The following is a 16430-nucleotide window of genomic DNA, read 5'->3' as shown; positions in this document are numbered from 1 at the left end:
CCCATCATGGCCCTCTCCTTTTTTGAATTCTACTTTGGAAATGGAAGGTAAGAGCATGACTAATTGCAATAATTGACCTGAAGTCTTTGAGAATATGTTAGAGTTTTGGTTGCCACTCTGCAACATTTAAAAACAGTCTAGCGCAGAGTGGCGATGGGGCATCTCAAACCTTTTGGAGGCCATGATGCTACATATTTCTATTTTCCTTGCAATGTGTTCCTCATTGTCACGTGGACATGCCAACGAAAAGTTTTGATCATATTTCACTATTTACAAGCTGAATTCAAAACAATATATAAAAATAAAAAAAATACACCATAGCTCGTTTTATTCTTCTAAATTGGTCCATAGAGTAAATGATGACGAGAGCAAGAGGATATGAGCCATCTATTGTCCGGTGCACATCAAATTATCAAATGCCATAATCCCAACAACTAATCCCTCAAGTAATCGCCATAATTCATAATTCTTTTGAGTTCATTTGAATGTCAGTGTTTATTTACATAATCAAGATTTGGAAAATAACGATAAAAACATGACAGAAAGTGTGTATTTTTCTAATCATGTTTAGAGCAGTATTGTAAGATTATGGCGGACCTGATTAAACACACCTTTCTCATCAAAGTGTCACTCTTGACCCATACCAATAAACACTACATTTACACACAGCATCTGGGCTAATTCTATCCACTGACACAGCAGTAGTTGAGGGAATGGGTGTATTCTGACCCCAACACGTGTACATAATAACTCCAAAGGCAAAGGTGGAAATATACTTCATATGCTGAGAGAAAGAAATTAGGTTACTTCTTATACCCGCATACACAACTAAACCATTCATTCATCCACTATTGTTGCCAGCAAACTTCTAATTAATTTTGGTCAGAATGAAAAGAAATGTTGTTGCATTGCAAAATGAGATTGATGTTGCCATTTAGTCTTTAAGTGGAGCTGAATTATGTTTCATTGGCAAATAAGTTTTTACTCTTAATTGAAGAGATATGTGTAAGAAACAGAGTTTTCACCTCAGCTACACAAAAACGTAAAGAAAAAGAGAAAGCGTGATCATACTTGCAGTTTACAATGCCATATCATCAACATCAATATTCACTTAATTTTTATGTGGAAAGAAATGGTGTCCAGAAATATTCTTTTATTTTATTAGGGAAGTTCAAGTAACATTCTGGCTGATAAGGAAAACAAACTCTGTTTTAATAGGACTCCACCGAAGCTTCAATAAAACTTTATAGAAAAGCAAATGTCTTGCCTTTGTGATGTGTTGGTTATAAGGACGTCTGAGGATCAGTAGAAGGACAAATTTGATTAAAAAACAATTTAGATTCACACACACTTTGTGTCCATGGGTACTGGAATATTTCAGTTGGCTACGAAGTTATTCAAAGTACAGTTTGATGTTCACGTCCACAATGACTCCAGAAATCCCAGGAGTCCGCCGTTAATTTGAAAATATCAAATCCTACTTCTCCAGAAGAGGTCTTTCATTAAAACAGTTCCACTGGTGTATACAGTTGTCCTTCAGAATTTCAACTCACATTTCACTCCAGTTCTCCTGTCCGCCATTTTAGGCCACGGTCATGACTAAGTGCAGTGTCTTGGAAGGGGTCAGGAGGGAGCAGTGCCTGTCAAGTGGCGTATTTGAGTTTAGATGTCTGTGAATTACATGAGATACTGGTAAGAGACGAGATCCCAGTGGTCGTTGCGCTGCCTTGGCTCTCCACAAACATCGGGTCCAGGCAAGCAACTTTGGCAGCAAAGAAAGCATGGATACAATGGAGCACGGCGAAGAGATTCGAGAACTCCAGTTCCTGCAACAGAAAATCAATATTGAAGTCATACGTAAGTAATTCAGTTATCCTAACCTTGTTGTTTTGAGATCCATGTTGACTAACATTTTCCTTGGCAGCATTATACATCTCTGTAAGTTTGTTACCTTAGCTTCAATAGCTTTAGAGTCTTGGTTTTGGAATAAAAATTTGATCTTGCTTTTCCCGTCATCAGATGATCCTTTCAGTTGGGAGAACTTGTATCTCCATAGTACTGCCTGTGTAGCAGAGGGGTAGAAATGATGATGATTAGATGATTCTGACTTTCAAACAACTGAATATACTGTATATCTATATATATTTCATTCTTATTCCTGAATTTCTACATATCATGAATAATCCATGTTAAAATGCAGATTGAGCAAATGAGAAATGTGGCAACAGATCAACCTGTTCTATTCTATATATCTCTATATCTCAGCATTACTACTACTGTAATAATTACTGTAACACCCCATTATCTGTAACACCACATCCCATTAAAGGTGCCATAAGTCAGAATGTTTAATATGCCATAAATAATAAACTTTACTGCGCTGCATTTGAATTCTCTTTAAAGCAGAACAGTGATTCATTATATGTTACGAGAGAGTTTTTCAGAGTGCCATCGCTTTGCAGTTCTTCACAAAAAAATATTCTCCTTGGCTCGCCTTTACAGACGGGGCGATATCCCCATATCCTTCATGTCAATCACACTCACAAGCACTTAATATCATGTCTGTGTGGTTGGAGGCTCGGCCTGCACAGGCACAGTTCAGACGGAGCAGAGCGAGGGGGGAGGGGGGATGTTTGTGCCTGTTTTGAATTTTAACTGAAGTCTAACATTGTATTTGAAACTTGCCAATAGCAGCTTTAAATTATTGAGTAATCCCACCATGTCTATTGTTTGTGATTGCAGTTTACATATGGATTGTGGCTTTTTGGACTCGTCTCTGTACACAATACACTGGCAGCATTGTCATAGTCCTTGGGGGACATTGTTGCTTCCTATTGCAGGAATTAGGGCCAAAATCCCAGAGAACAATATGACAGTGCTTGTGTCCTGTTCATCCACATAATGTGTACCAGTGGAGTAGTCTGCATGGCTCTCAGACTTGGGGAAAGGCCAAAATGAACTGCAGGCAGGAGTGAGAGGTTTGAGCTGGAGGGAACCAGCCGTCAAAACAAATGTGCTCATATTCCCAAAATGCACACAGTGCAGAATAAGTTAGTAGCACCAAAAAAGAAAAAAAAAAAGAATGCTGGAGCGTCATGATTAGTTTCATCAGACTATGTACAATACTGTTTTCATGGTATGAATTTTGTCCCTGAAAGGATCCATATTTTCCATATTTTTATTGACAATAAACAAGTCCTCCACTCACCTTTGAGGCAGCATCAAAGCACACAAATCCCATGCTGAAGTCAATGGTAAGTCCCATAAGGTGGCTCTCCATAATACAGGCATATGTTTTACACTGTAGAATCGGAGAACAAGACGTTACCCACCAGAGGTACGTGGACAGGAAGGCCTCTTTCGCTCTACTGAACATGTCACATGAGAAAAATCAATCTCTGTACTAAAACGACTGGGCTGGAACCACATGGCAGATTAAAACCCTCACAATTACCCTCACATTACCCACTGTTCAGGTACGGACCTGTATCCTCTCCACCTCCAGGAAAGTGGCCATCTGAAAAGCCTTTTCCCAGATCAGCAGCTCACACTCCAGCTCCACGCTGAAGAACATGTCCTCCCCGCTCTCCGTCTGGACGCTGAAGCAGTGCTTCCTCTTGTCCAGAAGGTCATTATCCTAAGATAACACAGTAAGGCTGCCATGCTGATCAAGTACAGATGAGCAGAGCGACTCGGAGATAAGGCAAAACGACAGCAATGCAGTTTGTTGTTGTGCTCAGAGTTCAGGATAAGCCTGCAGACTAAAGCTTCAACATTTCAGCACACTTTTATTTGTATACTTGTACATCCTCAACACTTGTATGAAGATAATGCATATGCAGAACCAGACAATCTTTTACTGCAGCTATACTGTAGCTTTCCTAAAGCCAAATGGCGCAGTGTAAAAGGCACGGCTCTCTAAGGTCAACTTGTATCTGATTTACTGTCTGAATCTATATGAATGAAATTTGCCATAAGGGGACTCCTAGATAATAAATTGCAGTGAAATTCACTTTTCACAATCAAATTCAAAATGACCTAGAACCTGCAAAGAATGAAGAATACAATCTTCTCTGTGGGATTGGAGAGGAATGCATAAAAATATGAGTTCTTCAAATTCAGTTTCTATTTTATATCATTCTCTAAAGACACCCAGACTGATATTTTCTCCCCTAAATTTTAAAAGGATGCCTGGGGCAAAAAAATGGCTGGCCTTACCTTTAAAACCTTGCACATTATCTCATACACAGTAAAGCTTTTCTCTGCTCTGGTCCAGTCCCATGTTGTCACCTGAAAAAATGTTGGTCTGTGATTTAATACATTTGGTAAATATATTACTGAATAGCTTTGCTTTGATGCTAAAAAGGAAATAAAGCAGCAGAACTGGCCTGAAACTAATATTTGGTCTGTTGTATCTATTTGTACAGTTGTCTCATTTGGAAATATTAGTTTTAAAACAAATAATTATTGATGAATGATTGTTGAATTGCCTTAACTTTCATCCTCACACTGTAAAGTCTCCTACTTCCATATCCATTTATATTCACCACAGGCACATTCAAGTTGCACAGACAATCTCACTTATCAATCAATCATTTCCCATCTCTAATTCAGGAACATTGATAGCTTAACCCTCTTGTCACAATCACTTAAATGGCTGGCAAAATGTAAACAGATTTAATGATCATCATCAATCAAGAGAAAGATCAATGCAGCACAAATGGTTTTGTGTGAACCGCATCCATTTGCTAGCTGGAAAACATTTTGTCCATCAACAGGGAACATCACTTGTGTGAGAAACCCCTGCAGGGCCGGGCAATATCAATTCAAACACAGAACTTTTATGATTAAAAGTTGGTGTGAAACCAATAAAGATCAAGTGAAAACCTACAGGAGGTGCCGAAAATTTGAAGAGTGAAGAACCCCTCAAAGCGAGGAACTTTGGTGAATACATTCGGTCCTGAACGGAGTCCTGCTCCTTCTCGTCTACCCAGCCCATGTAGATAATCTGTCAAATGGCAAAAAGAGAGAAAGACGAAAACATAAGAGAGATGTGCCATGTAATAAAAAGGGGTTAAGAAGGTAGAAAGTAAACAGCCATGTGAAAAAAAAGAGGGAGCGGAGAGGGAGTGGGAGATGTAGAGAGAAAGAGAGCAATGTGTCCATAACTAACATTCTAGGCATCAAGCATATCGCAAAATCGCTACTTGTTACAGTCAGGGTGATCGCCTCTCGAGTAAAACGTTTGCTTGCTTTCCTGTGTGGACATTTTGATGGATGACAAACCCAGTGAGTGAAAGATTCAGGACAAGCAGTCAGTTCTAACGCAGTTTAATTGCTAAAATGAAATGTCAAGTGAATTCACACTTTTGTCATGCGGCAGAAAGCAGCGGCTGAATTAATTTTAAAAACACCAAATTGGCTCTCCATGTCTAGACTGAGGGAAGACATTGCCAGTTAACTGAGTGAAGGAGCTTAAGTTGCTTTCCGATGATTTCTCAGTGGATGGACTTTCGTGATGCAAACATTCTCCCTCTTTTGCAATAGTTGCAAGATGCAGTCCTTTCTTTGACTGATTGACCCGGTTAGACTGATTTCCATGTTAGGGAGCGCATTCATGAAAGACAGCAAAGCTTTTATACAAATACACAAATGAAAGCATACTGTAGCATCCAACTGAAAATGAAAAGCAAAAGAAGCAGCAGGAGCTCAGCTATTTGTTGAAACAACAACTTACCTGCTGGTTAACTGGAAAATTTCGATTTATCTTCTTCACCTGTTAAATGTAACAAGAACATCAATAACACATTAAAATATATCCCCCTGACAAATAGACACAAATTACTGGCGCAATTTAGACTTTGGACCCATTAGGACACACAATCAGGCTGACAATCCTTCTAAGGACAAATAAACTATGCGACACTGCCCATCCAACATGTCCGTATTCCCCCACAGTGCTGAAGGAATACTGTTAAAACTACTTCATTTATTCAATGTATGCAAATTACAAAATGGGATAGATAGAGTCATTTCCACAAGGACCTGAGGCTCTTCCTAAAAAATCCATTTCTCTCTGTGGTAATAAAAGCAGGGAAACTACTGAGAGAGCAGTGAGGCTTTAAATTAAAACATTCTGCTCAGATCACAGGTATCAGTCCCTCCTAATCCACACCATACCATCAATATAACTCTCTTTCTCAGGAACACGACACCAAATTAGATCCTCCAAACCAGCTCCTGTCCTCCTATAGAAGCAAGAACAATTCACAGCTCCTTATTTTGAAATGTCACTGTGGGCCCAGGGAGGAAACAAGATGCTTTTCAGTGGAGTACCTGAAAATGAAATAGCCTGACTACTGTCAGGATATGAGGTGGATTGGGAGAATTACTGGACACATGACAGCGGGTTTGTACAGTTTCAGCTATAGGTTGTTGTGAGCAGTCACACTGACTTAAAGTCGGTGTGACTGGCTGTCTACCACAAAAAAAAAATAAAAAAATGTATATATATATATATATATATATATATATAATTTGCCTGCTTTCCTGTTTAAAGCTGCAATAATTTTCTGACCACTAGAGGGTGATGGAAACCGCAACACGTTTGTAAATAAGGCACAGCAAAGCCACTGGACTACGGAGACCTACTAAGGACAAACACTACAAAGCACCGTGCATAAATGCTAATAGCTAAGCTAAACGTACCTACAGAGAAGTCTCGCCGTTTACCAGCCTCACGTTGCCAGAACTTTCTCCAGAACTTTCTGCACTTCCTGCAGAAGGTTACATGTCCTACAATGACCAGTAAAGAGGTAGGTAGCAAGTTTACTAGTTTAACAAGGTTATTTGCTCTCTTCACCGATTGCACCATTAAGATCATTTTATTCAGGGATGGGAGTGGGTGAGGGCTGCTTTTAAACAACAAAATTTAAAAGCTACTGAATGGACCGGGAGCAGCTTCGGAATCTGACAACAAGCTTTACAAAACAGGTGAAAACAGCAACACAGCTGGCTGCTGTGTGGATATTGGTTTATATCATTACGTCTCAATGAAATCTCCACATAGCACACATTAGTTTCAGGATTGGTTAACGTATGGTCTGACATCGCTTATTGCAGGTTTAATAGATAAGAAATTCACTGATGTTTCAGCCATTTAAAAAGTCAGACTACCTACTTTCCGAAATCTGTCCTTCTCTTTAGAAATCCAGATATCCTAATTCCATCTAGGTCGCAAGCTCGGTCACACACCTTGGTAAATGCCAACGCCATTGTGAGAAATAACCTCTGAATTGTTCACGCCATTCTGGCAATGAGTCATCAGTGTTATGCTTAGTATGTCCCTCACTTTGTCCACTCGAATTAGCCATAGCTCCATTACCCCCTGGAGACACTCTCACAGCCCTCACACACACAGCCACCCCCAATGGCCGGATTATAATTACAGCTCTCTGTTTCTAACTGCTGGTTGCCCTGTGCCATGTTCATATCATGTGGTACGCCGACAAAAGAGACTGTTGATTACATCTTTCCGGAGGGTGGCTTAACAACAGAATTAGCTTTCTTAAAACTCTCTGTAAGTGTATCTAATAGTGACATAAAAGTTGCTTAGGAAAGAAAAGCAATACGCCCACACATGCCAATAAATGTGGCTAAATGTGCCGATTTTCTTGACTATCGTATGGGCCACTAAACAAGATACAGTTTGTAAGCAATCTCTGCATTTTGCCCCCTTGTTGAGCACCACCCATCTGGAAACAAGAACAACTTGTGCCCAACAAACTCTGGTAGAGCTTTGAGATATGTTCACACAGAGAAATTACACAAAGAGAATATACAATATAAGTTTTTTTTTGCCTGCTGCCTCTTGGTATCATTATTATATAATATATTATGATGAATTATAGATAATACAAGTGCATGGGTTTAGCTTGAGGGAGTAAATGTTGTACAGCGCAAGTGCTAACACTGTTATTGTGACCCCAGGCTCTTAGAAGTAAGTGTGTGCTTTACTCATAGTGTGAAAAGACCTTCGTTTGCATGGGCTTAATGTGGTGACATTTGCAATGGTATAGTTAGACGATCCGTAAATTGAAATTCTATTACGTTAACACCCAACCCAGTAACTCATTAGTTCACACGTGGGTCTTAGACCTAACAGGTCAGGTACTATTTTGTTTCATACTTACATTGTGCTTGGTGAGACTGGATATGTTGCTTGCTATTGCTTGAAGCCAGTCCAAGCATTCTTCAGCGGTGAGGCATTGAATGACCCCACTGCAAACCCCATCCACAGCTATGACTTGAAAAGCATTTTTCCTAAAAGAATCAGGACAAATCAAAAGATTAGGAAAAGTGATTTAAGTGGTAATCCACAAGATTCTCTTTTTTTTTTGTTTTTTTTTTTTGGGTGACATGTTTAGTGACAAGTGGTCTTTGCTGTGGTGTTTCTGCACTGCACTGCCCAGAGATCACCTGTCAATCGAACAGTGTGTCCAGTACTGTGACGTCTTTTTCATTGGATTTTCTGTTGAAGTTGCTTTGTCTGTTCAGCCATGGTGCCTATCGCTGCTCATGCTAACTACCCAGTTCTTCTTCTATTTAATCAAAACAAACCTCTGTTGCTGCTGCTGATAATACATAATGCATCATTTCCTGTACACCAGAGTATTTTTCCCACCGCTGTGCCAAAATTTGTGTACCCTAAGGAAATTATCATGGGGAAATGCTCTTAATAAATGACAAGTAGACTAAAGTATTGCCTGACAACTTTCTTACAGAATCAATGGACACTTGTGGTTTGAGATAACGAGATCACAAACAAGTGTGAGCTCCATTCATTATGAGACAAATTGGTAGGTTACTTTCAGTCATTTCATTTCAGTCATTCTTTATAATCTTGTGAAATGTTTTTAACAACTTTGTACTGCTGTTTAAAAAAGCCAGCGATAGGTTAACAATGTACAAAAATTTTTTAAAAGGTTATTTTCTACACTGGTCTGAAATCACACGGAAACACATTTTTTAGGGGAAACAAATTTTGGTATAACATTGAGAAACAGCTACCGGGCCTGTTTAGAAAAGCATATGAAAAAGCTTTTGTATTGTATTACATTAATGTGTCAAATTTATTTATATGACCAATGGGTTGAAGGAAGTAGCCCGCACACTGACAAAATTACAGAAGCGGCTCCTTCGATGAGAAAAAAGGGAAAATATATATTTACATAGTGCCCAACAAAAATGGTGTATGGTATTGTATTGTGTAATGTAAATAAATATTTTCCCTTTTTTCACATCTGAGGAGCCTCTTGTGTATTTTTTGGCAGTGTGCGGGCTTCCATTGATCATTTGCTTGTCCTACGCACCTGACTTACATTTTTGGTAAGCCTTTCTGTTAAGAGCGCAAACACTTCCACTTGACTTGAGAAATGTATTTATATGAAAATGTCATGAGTTATTACTTTAATCAGTTAGCATTAAATAGGCCTGTCCTATGGTAGATGAACAGAACTTTTGTAAAAAAAAAAAGTAAAATAAGTGACCAGTTTGTCTGATACTCACAGTCCATCTTCACATTATCCAAAACTGTTACATAATTCATGAAAAATATATACTAGAGATATTCCTTGCCAGTCACGTAAGGTACTCTTGAGGAAATAAAGACATGAATTCCCCAAAGAAAATGTGTATGTGCCTTACGTGACTGGCAAGAAATATCCCTAGTATATATTTTTTAGATATTGTACCCACTAACCACAAAGCACCAGTTTTTACTGTCTTCTACTACCTCAGATCCAAGAAGTGCTCCTTTCTTATTCCTTTTTCAAGATGTTATATTATTCAGTTTGATCACTTTACCAAGTTTTACAGCAGAATTGTTTACATTTTTTTCTTATTTTGAAACGGCATATAGTAAATAGCTCCAAATACAGTATTTACACACAGGCAGCATCGTGGTCTGCTATAAGAGGCAGACCGCTCCATTTAAAAAAGACTTCAGTATTAAGAAGGTAAGTGATCTTAGCACCGCTGCCCTGAAGAGCCTCACAGGGGGGAACGGAGGCCAGTGACCCTTCACCAGAAGTGACAGTGCAGGAAAATGGACCCCAGAGCCACGTTTTGACAAAGATGAGGTCCCCCGGCTCACCTGCAGACGTCAGAGCCCGGGACGTGCTGCGACAGGCGCGAGTGGAGCAGAGGAATAAGGCGCAGGTCCACCCATCTCTTCTCCCAGCGGAGCCCCGGGGACGTGGGCCAGGACGAGCAGGACAGCGTGTCCTGGAGGAGAGCGGGAAGGCAGTTTAGAAGAAGAGCTCATCACTTCTCACCTCACACATTTCAAAACAGTTGACACATGTCAGGAGCTGAGTCCTGTTGCTGCAGGTGCACAGGCAGGGAGAGAGCGCGCTGCAGAGGAAGCTGATAAAGATAAAGATAGAGCATCCTCGATTATCAGTCGCATAGAAACAACTTCCTGGCGTTGGGAATGCTGCTGCATATTTACAGGACAGTTATAGAGTCAGTCAGTCAAGAGCAGCCTAATGCATGAAGCACAGAGAGCCTACCGTGTTGTTGGGATGGTAGTTCAAGTGTAGGCCGCTATCACACAGAGGAGAGGACGTCCCACTGCTCTGGTCACTGGGAATGCCTGAAAGTAGGGACACACAAAAAGCCACATCTCCAATAAATCCTCAAAACCCAGAGCAACTTCTCCATAAATCTATTTCATGATTAGTACCTGCGGTGAATTACAGTCATCAACCAAACTGTGTTACTTTGTCCTGCTGCACTGTATTCCTCTAGCTCTATTTGAATGCAGTTGACTGGTTAAATGGCCAGTCAGTCTGGCCTATATGTGGGTATGGCTGGGTTTTATAAAAGCTTTTATGTCTGATGAGGGGCTGATGACCTCACATGCAAGGGTAATCAATTGCACCACAATGCAGCATGTCTGTTTTGTCCAGTTCAGTCTCCGTTTCTAGATAGCACCTTTTGTGAAGCTGTGTGTTTTTCCTCTGTTTTTCTGTCATTAGCAATTACCATCTTTCTAAGTCCAACAACATAGCCACTGAATTTAGATTTCTGTGTTTCCATGTGGCTGTGCAGGATGCAGTTTATGGTCACCACGACAACCAAACCTCGATGGATAATAATAGACATTATAAAAACTATTTATAAACTAAAAATTATTTGACACAGCAGTAATGATGAATGACACAGGTCTGAAGCTCATAAACTCCTTTAATACTGGAGTCAGTATTTGAGGTTTCTTACATGTGCAATCCTCGCAGAGGGGCAATTTAAGAAAAGCTGGAGTCTTCTTTAGGAAAGAAACAGTAAGTGTCACTTCTTCGCCAGCATTTCTCAAAACCTGGACCTGGAATGGATAAACATGGAAAAATATTTGCAGCTTAAAACAGCAAGGATTTCTGCTGATTGTTTGCTGTGATGTATTGGATGAGACATGGTGTGCCAGTTCCTAGCTAAGAATGGAAAGCCCAGATAAGGGATTTACAGAGACTTGGAGTTATGCTCCTTACACATTTTTGGAGCTGTTACATTTAAAAAGGGATAAAACAGAAAATATTGGTTTTACATGTCCAACAGATAGGAATCAGAAAGCGAGTCAAGATAAGCTGTTGGGAGAGCTGTTGCAGTGTAAGTAAAATATGAGATATCAGATGACAGCTTACCACTTCCTCATGGCGATAGCTTCTAACATTTATTCCATTTATCTAGAAACAACAGTAATGGGGTTACTCAAAATAATACCGTTGGCATCATACTGTTAGTTCTATCTTCAGAATGATGATTAATGAGGCAAGCACAATAGCTGTTATGTTATCTGCACTAAACGTTGTAAACAACAGAGTGACATCCACAGTTTCTGTGTCTAATGCTAGCTTGTAAATGTTTCAGACTGCAGCAGTGCATGGCTGAGTGAGATGAGATGGGTTTTTTCTGCAAGATGTATGCAACAAATAAAGGACTTGACATTTACCTATAGAGCTGCCTAGTTTTTCAACACAATTCTGCTGATATACTGTATGTCACATGAAATATTATGTATCACATTACAGAGTAGGATGAGATGTGTAAACAAGCAGTTAAGTGACTTTTGGTATTTTTGATCAGTTTACCTGAAGGATGCCATCTCCAATGAAAAGCAGCCCAGAGAGTTCAGCTGGCAAGAGAAAATCACTTTGGTAAAAAACACACAAAGGGGTAGAAGTGGTAAGAAAAACTTTTACAAAAAATGCGAGTTTACCTTTTTGCTCTTTTGATATTTTTGATATCACAACGGGGATTTTATGCTCTGCTCCACCCTGGGAAAGAAATGAAATTGAGTTACCAAGGAATCACGAACACAGAGAGAAACAAAGATACTGGAGAGCAATTCTATTTTCACTGAATCCCCCCAGCTATTGCTATTATTGCAGTTGGACAGAAAGAAAAAAAAAGAATCAATAACCTTAGGTGACAGTGAATTTAAAAAAAAGTTGTGAGGAGCAGCCTAATCAGTTGAGATCTAAATTACCTTGATGCTCAGGCCAAACCCTCCGATCGTCTGCCTTCTGATCGTTACAGTTCTCTCCTGTAAGAGATTCAGGTAGAATAACAAAGTAATGAGTTCAGGGTGATGCTCAACGACGAGTGGGAAAAGGTCATTTTGTCAAACATATTAAAATGATAGACAGCATCACTTGAAATTAGCTGTGTTGCTGCACACCGAATAGATTTTAAAAATAATATTTTCTCTCAATAGCACTACTATCACAAATATTCGAATTACCCATGACACTACCAACAGGCAAATTTGACCTCTTGCATCGGTTTTACACAAAAATGTGAACAATGAAAAGTTACACATTCTTTGTTTCTATAAGCACATTTAAAAGAATCAATACACAGCAGCCTATGTTGCTGATAACAGCTATTCATCAACACTATCAATCAGTGAATGGTGAGCATCACTGCAGACTATTATTCTTATCCGCCAGACAAAAAGCAAACAAAATTGTTTCTCACTAGAGTTTCACTACTTTAAGAAAACATGTAAGATGACATTTTACCCACTTTTTAAAATAACTAGCAGTGGTGAGTAAAAGCAGGCTAAAAATGGTCACTGAAATTGAACATTTTTGCCCAGAATGCACAAGGACAAACAGGGATGTAATCACATGCTAAGGTTGTATGAGCATGTCTTCGCCCTTTTCGTTAATTGCTAATCATGTTTCAGCGGACGCAAGGGCTACGCCGTTTGTCTTTGGAGATTTTTACCCTGTAACATGATGAATACTACCATTTTGGGAAAGGTCACGCACTGGGAACTCCGTGGGGTTCATCTGAGAAACAGGGCGTTTATTAATGTGAAGAAAAAAGTGCTATCAGTAGTGAGACTTGTTGCCAAGCATTGCAAACTACAGTATCAGTCACGTTCCAGTAAGTGAAACGCTATTTAATAACTAAGACTGAATCACAAGCTATAGATTATCTGAAGTAGGTTGGTCATGCACACACAGACATCATCAATATCTTTGTATAGTCTGTTATTGATTTCAATGTGTGTGTGTGTGTGTGTGTGTGTGTGAGAGAGAGAGAGAGAGAGCGAGAGAGAAGTATATGACATCAGCCTTGAGTATTTATTGGACAGATTGGGTTACTCACACTGGAATAAAAAGGCTCTCCTGACACACAGATGACATCTTGCTCTTGAATGGTCAGAATGTCTTTGGCCAAGTGCAGTCGAATATTGAACGGCTCCTCATTACCTTCTTGCAGCAAATAAATCCCAGTCTTTGTCTGCGAGTAATCAAAAAGATGAAATCATTCATCATTCCATCATGACTTGAATTAACTGGCCATGAAATGAAATGTCATTGAAGATACTCGTTGCATGATGAACATGGAAATTACGATACAGACTTTGGTGATGAGTGTTATTCCATTTTTTTGGGGGGGTTCTTGGCTTGTTAATGCTAATGTTGAAACAAATACTCCTATTCACGGCTCTGAATACTACACACATACTCTGACACAAACACCTGAAAATGAATGATTTATGGTTTCAAATTATGACTAATTCGCTCTCAAACAAGCGGTTATCTATGTGTATAGTGCTAACATTTGTGCCCAAGGTGTGCTTCATATTTATCAAGCCTATAGAGCTCCACACTGAGGAAAAAAGGATTAGGGATATGGATTGCTCATCACCTCATTTATTCAAAGTGTACATCTGAGGATGATGCCAAATTAAGAACCTGTGAAATTAAGTGATTGGGATCATGTACACTCTATATTTGAATTTCCCAGCATCAAGCAAGTAAGTGTGAGAAATGTACGTTTCCCATGATCCATTTAAAACATGCTAATCCGCATACATTTGCATTCTGCGTAGCCTTTTCTTCCCTAGCTAATTGCAATGCCTGTCCTGCCCTTGACTTAGAAAGGTCTAAATAAAAGAACCACCTTCACCTGACAAGATTACTAATAGAAAGAAGCACCAATGTCAGCATCCTTGTCACCTAGGACACATTAGTCATCACTTAACAAGACAGTTGCATGGTTGCTATTCTTAGAAAGAATATCTCAAATTTCAGGTGAAACTTAAATCAAAGTCAGTCGACAGAACACGTTATCATTCACCCTTAGTGAGGAACGTGTGAAGGCATCTTATTCGGGTTAAGAAATGAGCCTACGCCTGCAGCTGCACCATGAGAAATGAAATAACACCAGCATTAATTCACATTATTTGAAGAAGCGTGTATGTGTGTGTGCCTGTATGTGTGTGTGTGTGTCTGTGAGAGAGAAAGAGAGAGGGAAAGAGAGAGAGAGAGGGAAAAAGAAAGAGCGTGTGCATCTGAGAGTCATTAGCCAAGCAAAATCAGGGCAGTAGTGCCATAACTGTACATTGCCGGGTCAGACCACGTCTCATGTGGTTGAGCATTGTTTGACCTGTTGTAGTGCTTGTACTGTACATAATTGGCCTTATCTCTGATCCCATTTTATGTTTTACTATTACTCCCCCTTCCTAATCCCCTCCATTATTATCTACATCATCAGCTCCAATCAGATACTGCGTGCATGACAATTCACACTGCCGACAGCGCCGTATTTGCAACAAGGACATCTCTTTCTAACCACTTGCCTTCAGATATCAAATCTCATTCAATGACACTTAATGCTGTCCAAGCACCCACACGTACCGCCACCTGAACATGACATGGCAATGTCATACTTGTGGTGACAAAAGGAATCTATTGAATCCTACCTCTTCATTTGAAGTCTTGAAATCCATGTGCTACTATGCAGTGAGGGAAACTGCCAAGGGGAAAAAAAAAAGGGGAGGATTGAGTTAGCGTGTGGAAGCAAGCACTTAGCAGTGACATGGCTCTGACTTTTTGCAGCAAAACTGTAGAACTGATATAAACATAAACACCACTGTTAGCAGTATGCCTATTTTCATTATAGTAATCCCCTTCTTATAGGAACTTAGCGAAGGCAGAGAAATAGATTTTTCATTGGAATGTGCTTCTTCTTAACTCAACTCGGTGCACAAAAATCCCCATTGAGCAATCTCGGGAGAAAACTAGAGACCATTAAATGGTAATAAATAATTCATTAGCAAAGGTGAGAACCCAGGTATCCTAATAAATCTTTCAATATAGAATCCATTGCTCCCAGAAATGAACTGCGTTACCATATCTGATACCTTGTCTGGAAGCACATTAAAACTCTCAGTCAAACTAGGCGAAGCTGTGGAGAGCAAGCCATGGTAAAGGTGCAACAGGCCTGGTAGTATGGTTGTAAAACATTAGGGAAACTAGAATGATAAGCACCACACACACACACATTTCAAATCGTTTCACTTACTCTTCACAGATGGCTAGTCGCAAGCAATATTATGTGAGAGGAGCCGCACATACCTAGTTTACATAAACCAGTTCCACTCAGTTGCAATCAGACATGACTGCCCCTTGACTCTATAAAAAGAGTAAAGAGGATGTAGGACGAAAATGGCTCACACTTGAATAACAGAACATGTGATGGAGAGGGAGTCAGAGTCTTACCTCAATAGAAAAGCCCCCAGCTCTTCCTTTAGAGAGGTCTAGCCATCTAGTAGTGAGTTGATCCCTGATCCAACCCGCAGCAGAGGACCTTCCCAGATCATGGCTGTCAGATTGGGGGGAGAGCAGTGCTGTCAACTCTCCTAGCTGGCTGTGGCTGTTGCAGGGGTACGGGGCAAGGATTATTCCCAGTGGAGCCGGTGCTGAAGAGCAGAATGAGGCTATCCTGTAGTGAGGTTTTACTCCTGACAGTCCCTGATCGGTGGCTGTGCTGCCGCAATATGAGGATGCAGCTCAGGTATTATTCCAATCCTAAATTTGGTTAAGGGCGGGATCCATTAGCAGGAGAGGAGCTGC

The 16430-nt window shown here is 39.9% G+C and overlaps 1 protein-coding gene across 1 annotated transcript; it reads right to left on the bottom strand.

Annotated features, from left to right (window-relative positions):
- Window positions 1-1643: 1643 nt before the first annotated feature.
- On the bottom strand, window positions 1644-15304 carry sntg1 (syntrophin, gamma 1). Its single transcript, XM_071523681.1, has 17 exons — window positions 15278-15304; window positions 13675-13809; window positions 12545-12601; window positions 12275-12332; window positions 12147-12190; window positions 11700-11741; window positions 11281-11383; window positions 10572-10654; window positions 10154-10284; window positions 8193-8322; window positions 5738-5776; window positions 4892-5008; window positions 4219-4290; window positions 3485-3637; window positions 3209-3301; window positions 1952-2062; window positions 1644-1826 (listed from the first exon to the last, which is right to left on the bottom strand). The coding sequence occupies exons 1-17, from the start codon at window positions 15302-15304 to the stop codon at window positions 1644-1646; spliced, it is 1578 nt and encodes a 525-aa protein (XP_071379782.1).
- Window positions 15305-16430: the final 1126 nt, after the last annotated feature.

This window comes from Centroberyx affinis, unplaced genomic scaffold, assembly GCF_046629955.1.
Source record: "Centroberyx affinis isolate AG114_WGS23_722 - 3 ecotype Tasmania unplaced genomic scaffold, CSIRO-AGI_Caff_v1 ptg001103l_1, whole genome shotgun sequence".
Lineage (NCBI taxonomy): Eukaryota > Metazoa > Chordata > Actinopteri > Beryciformes > Berycidae > Centroberyx > Centroberyx affinis.
This window is presented reverse-complemented; position numbering and strand designations above follow the sequence as displayed.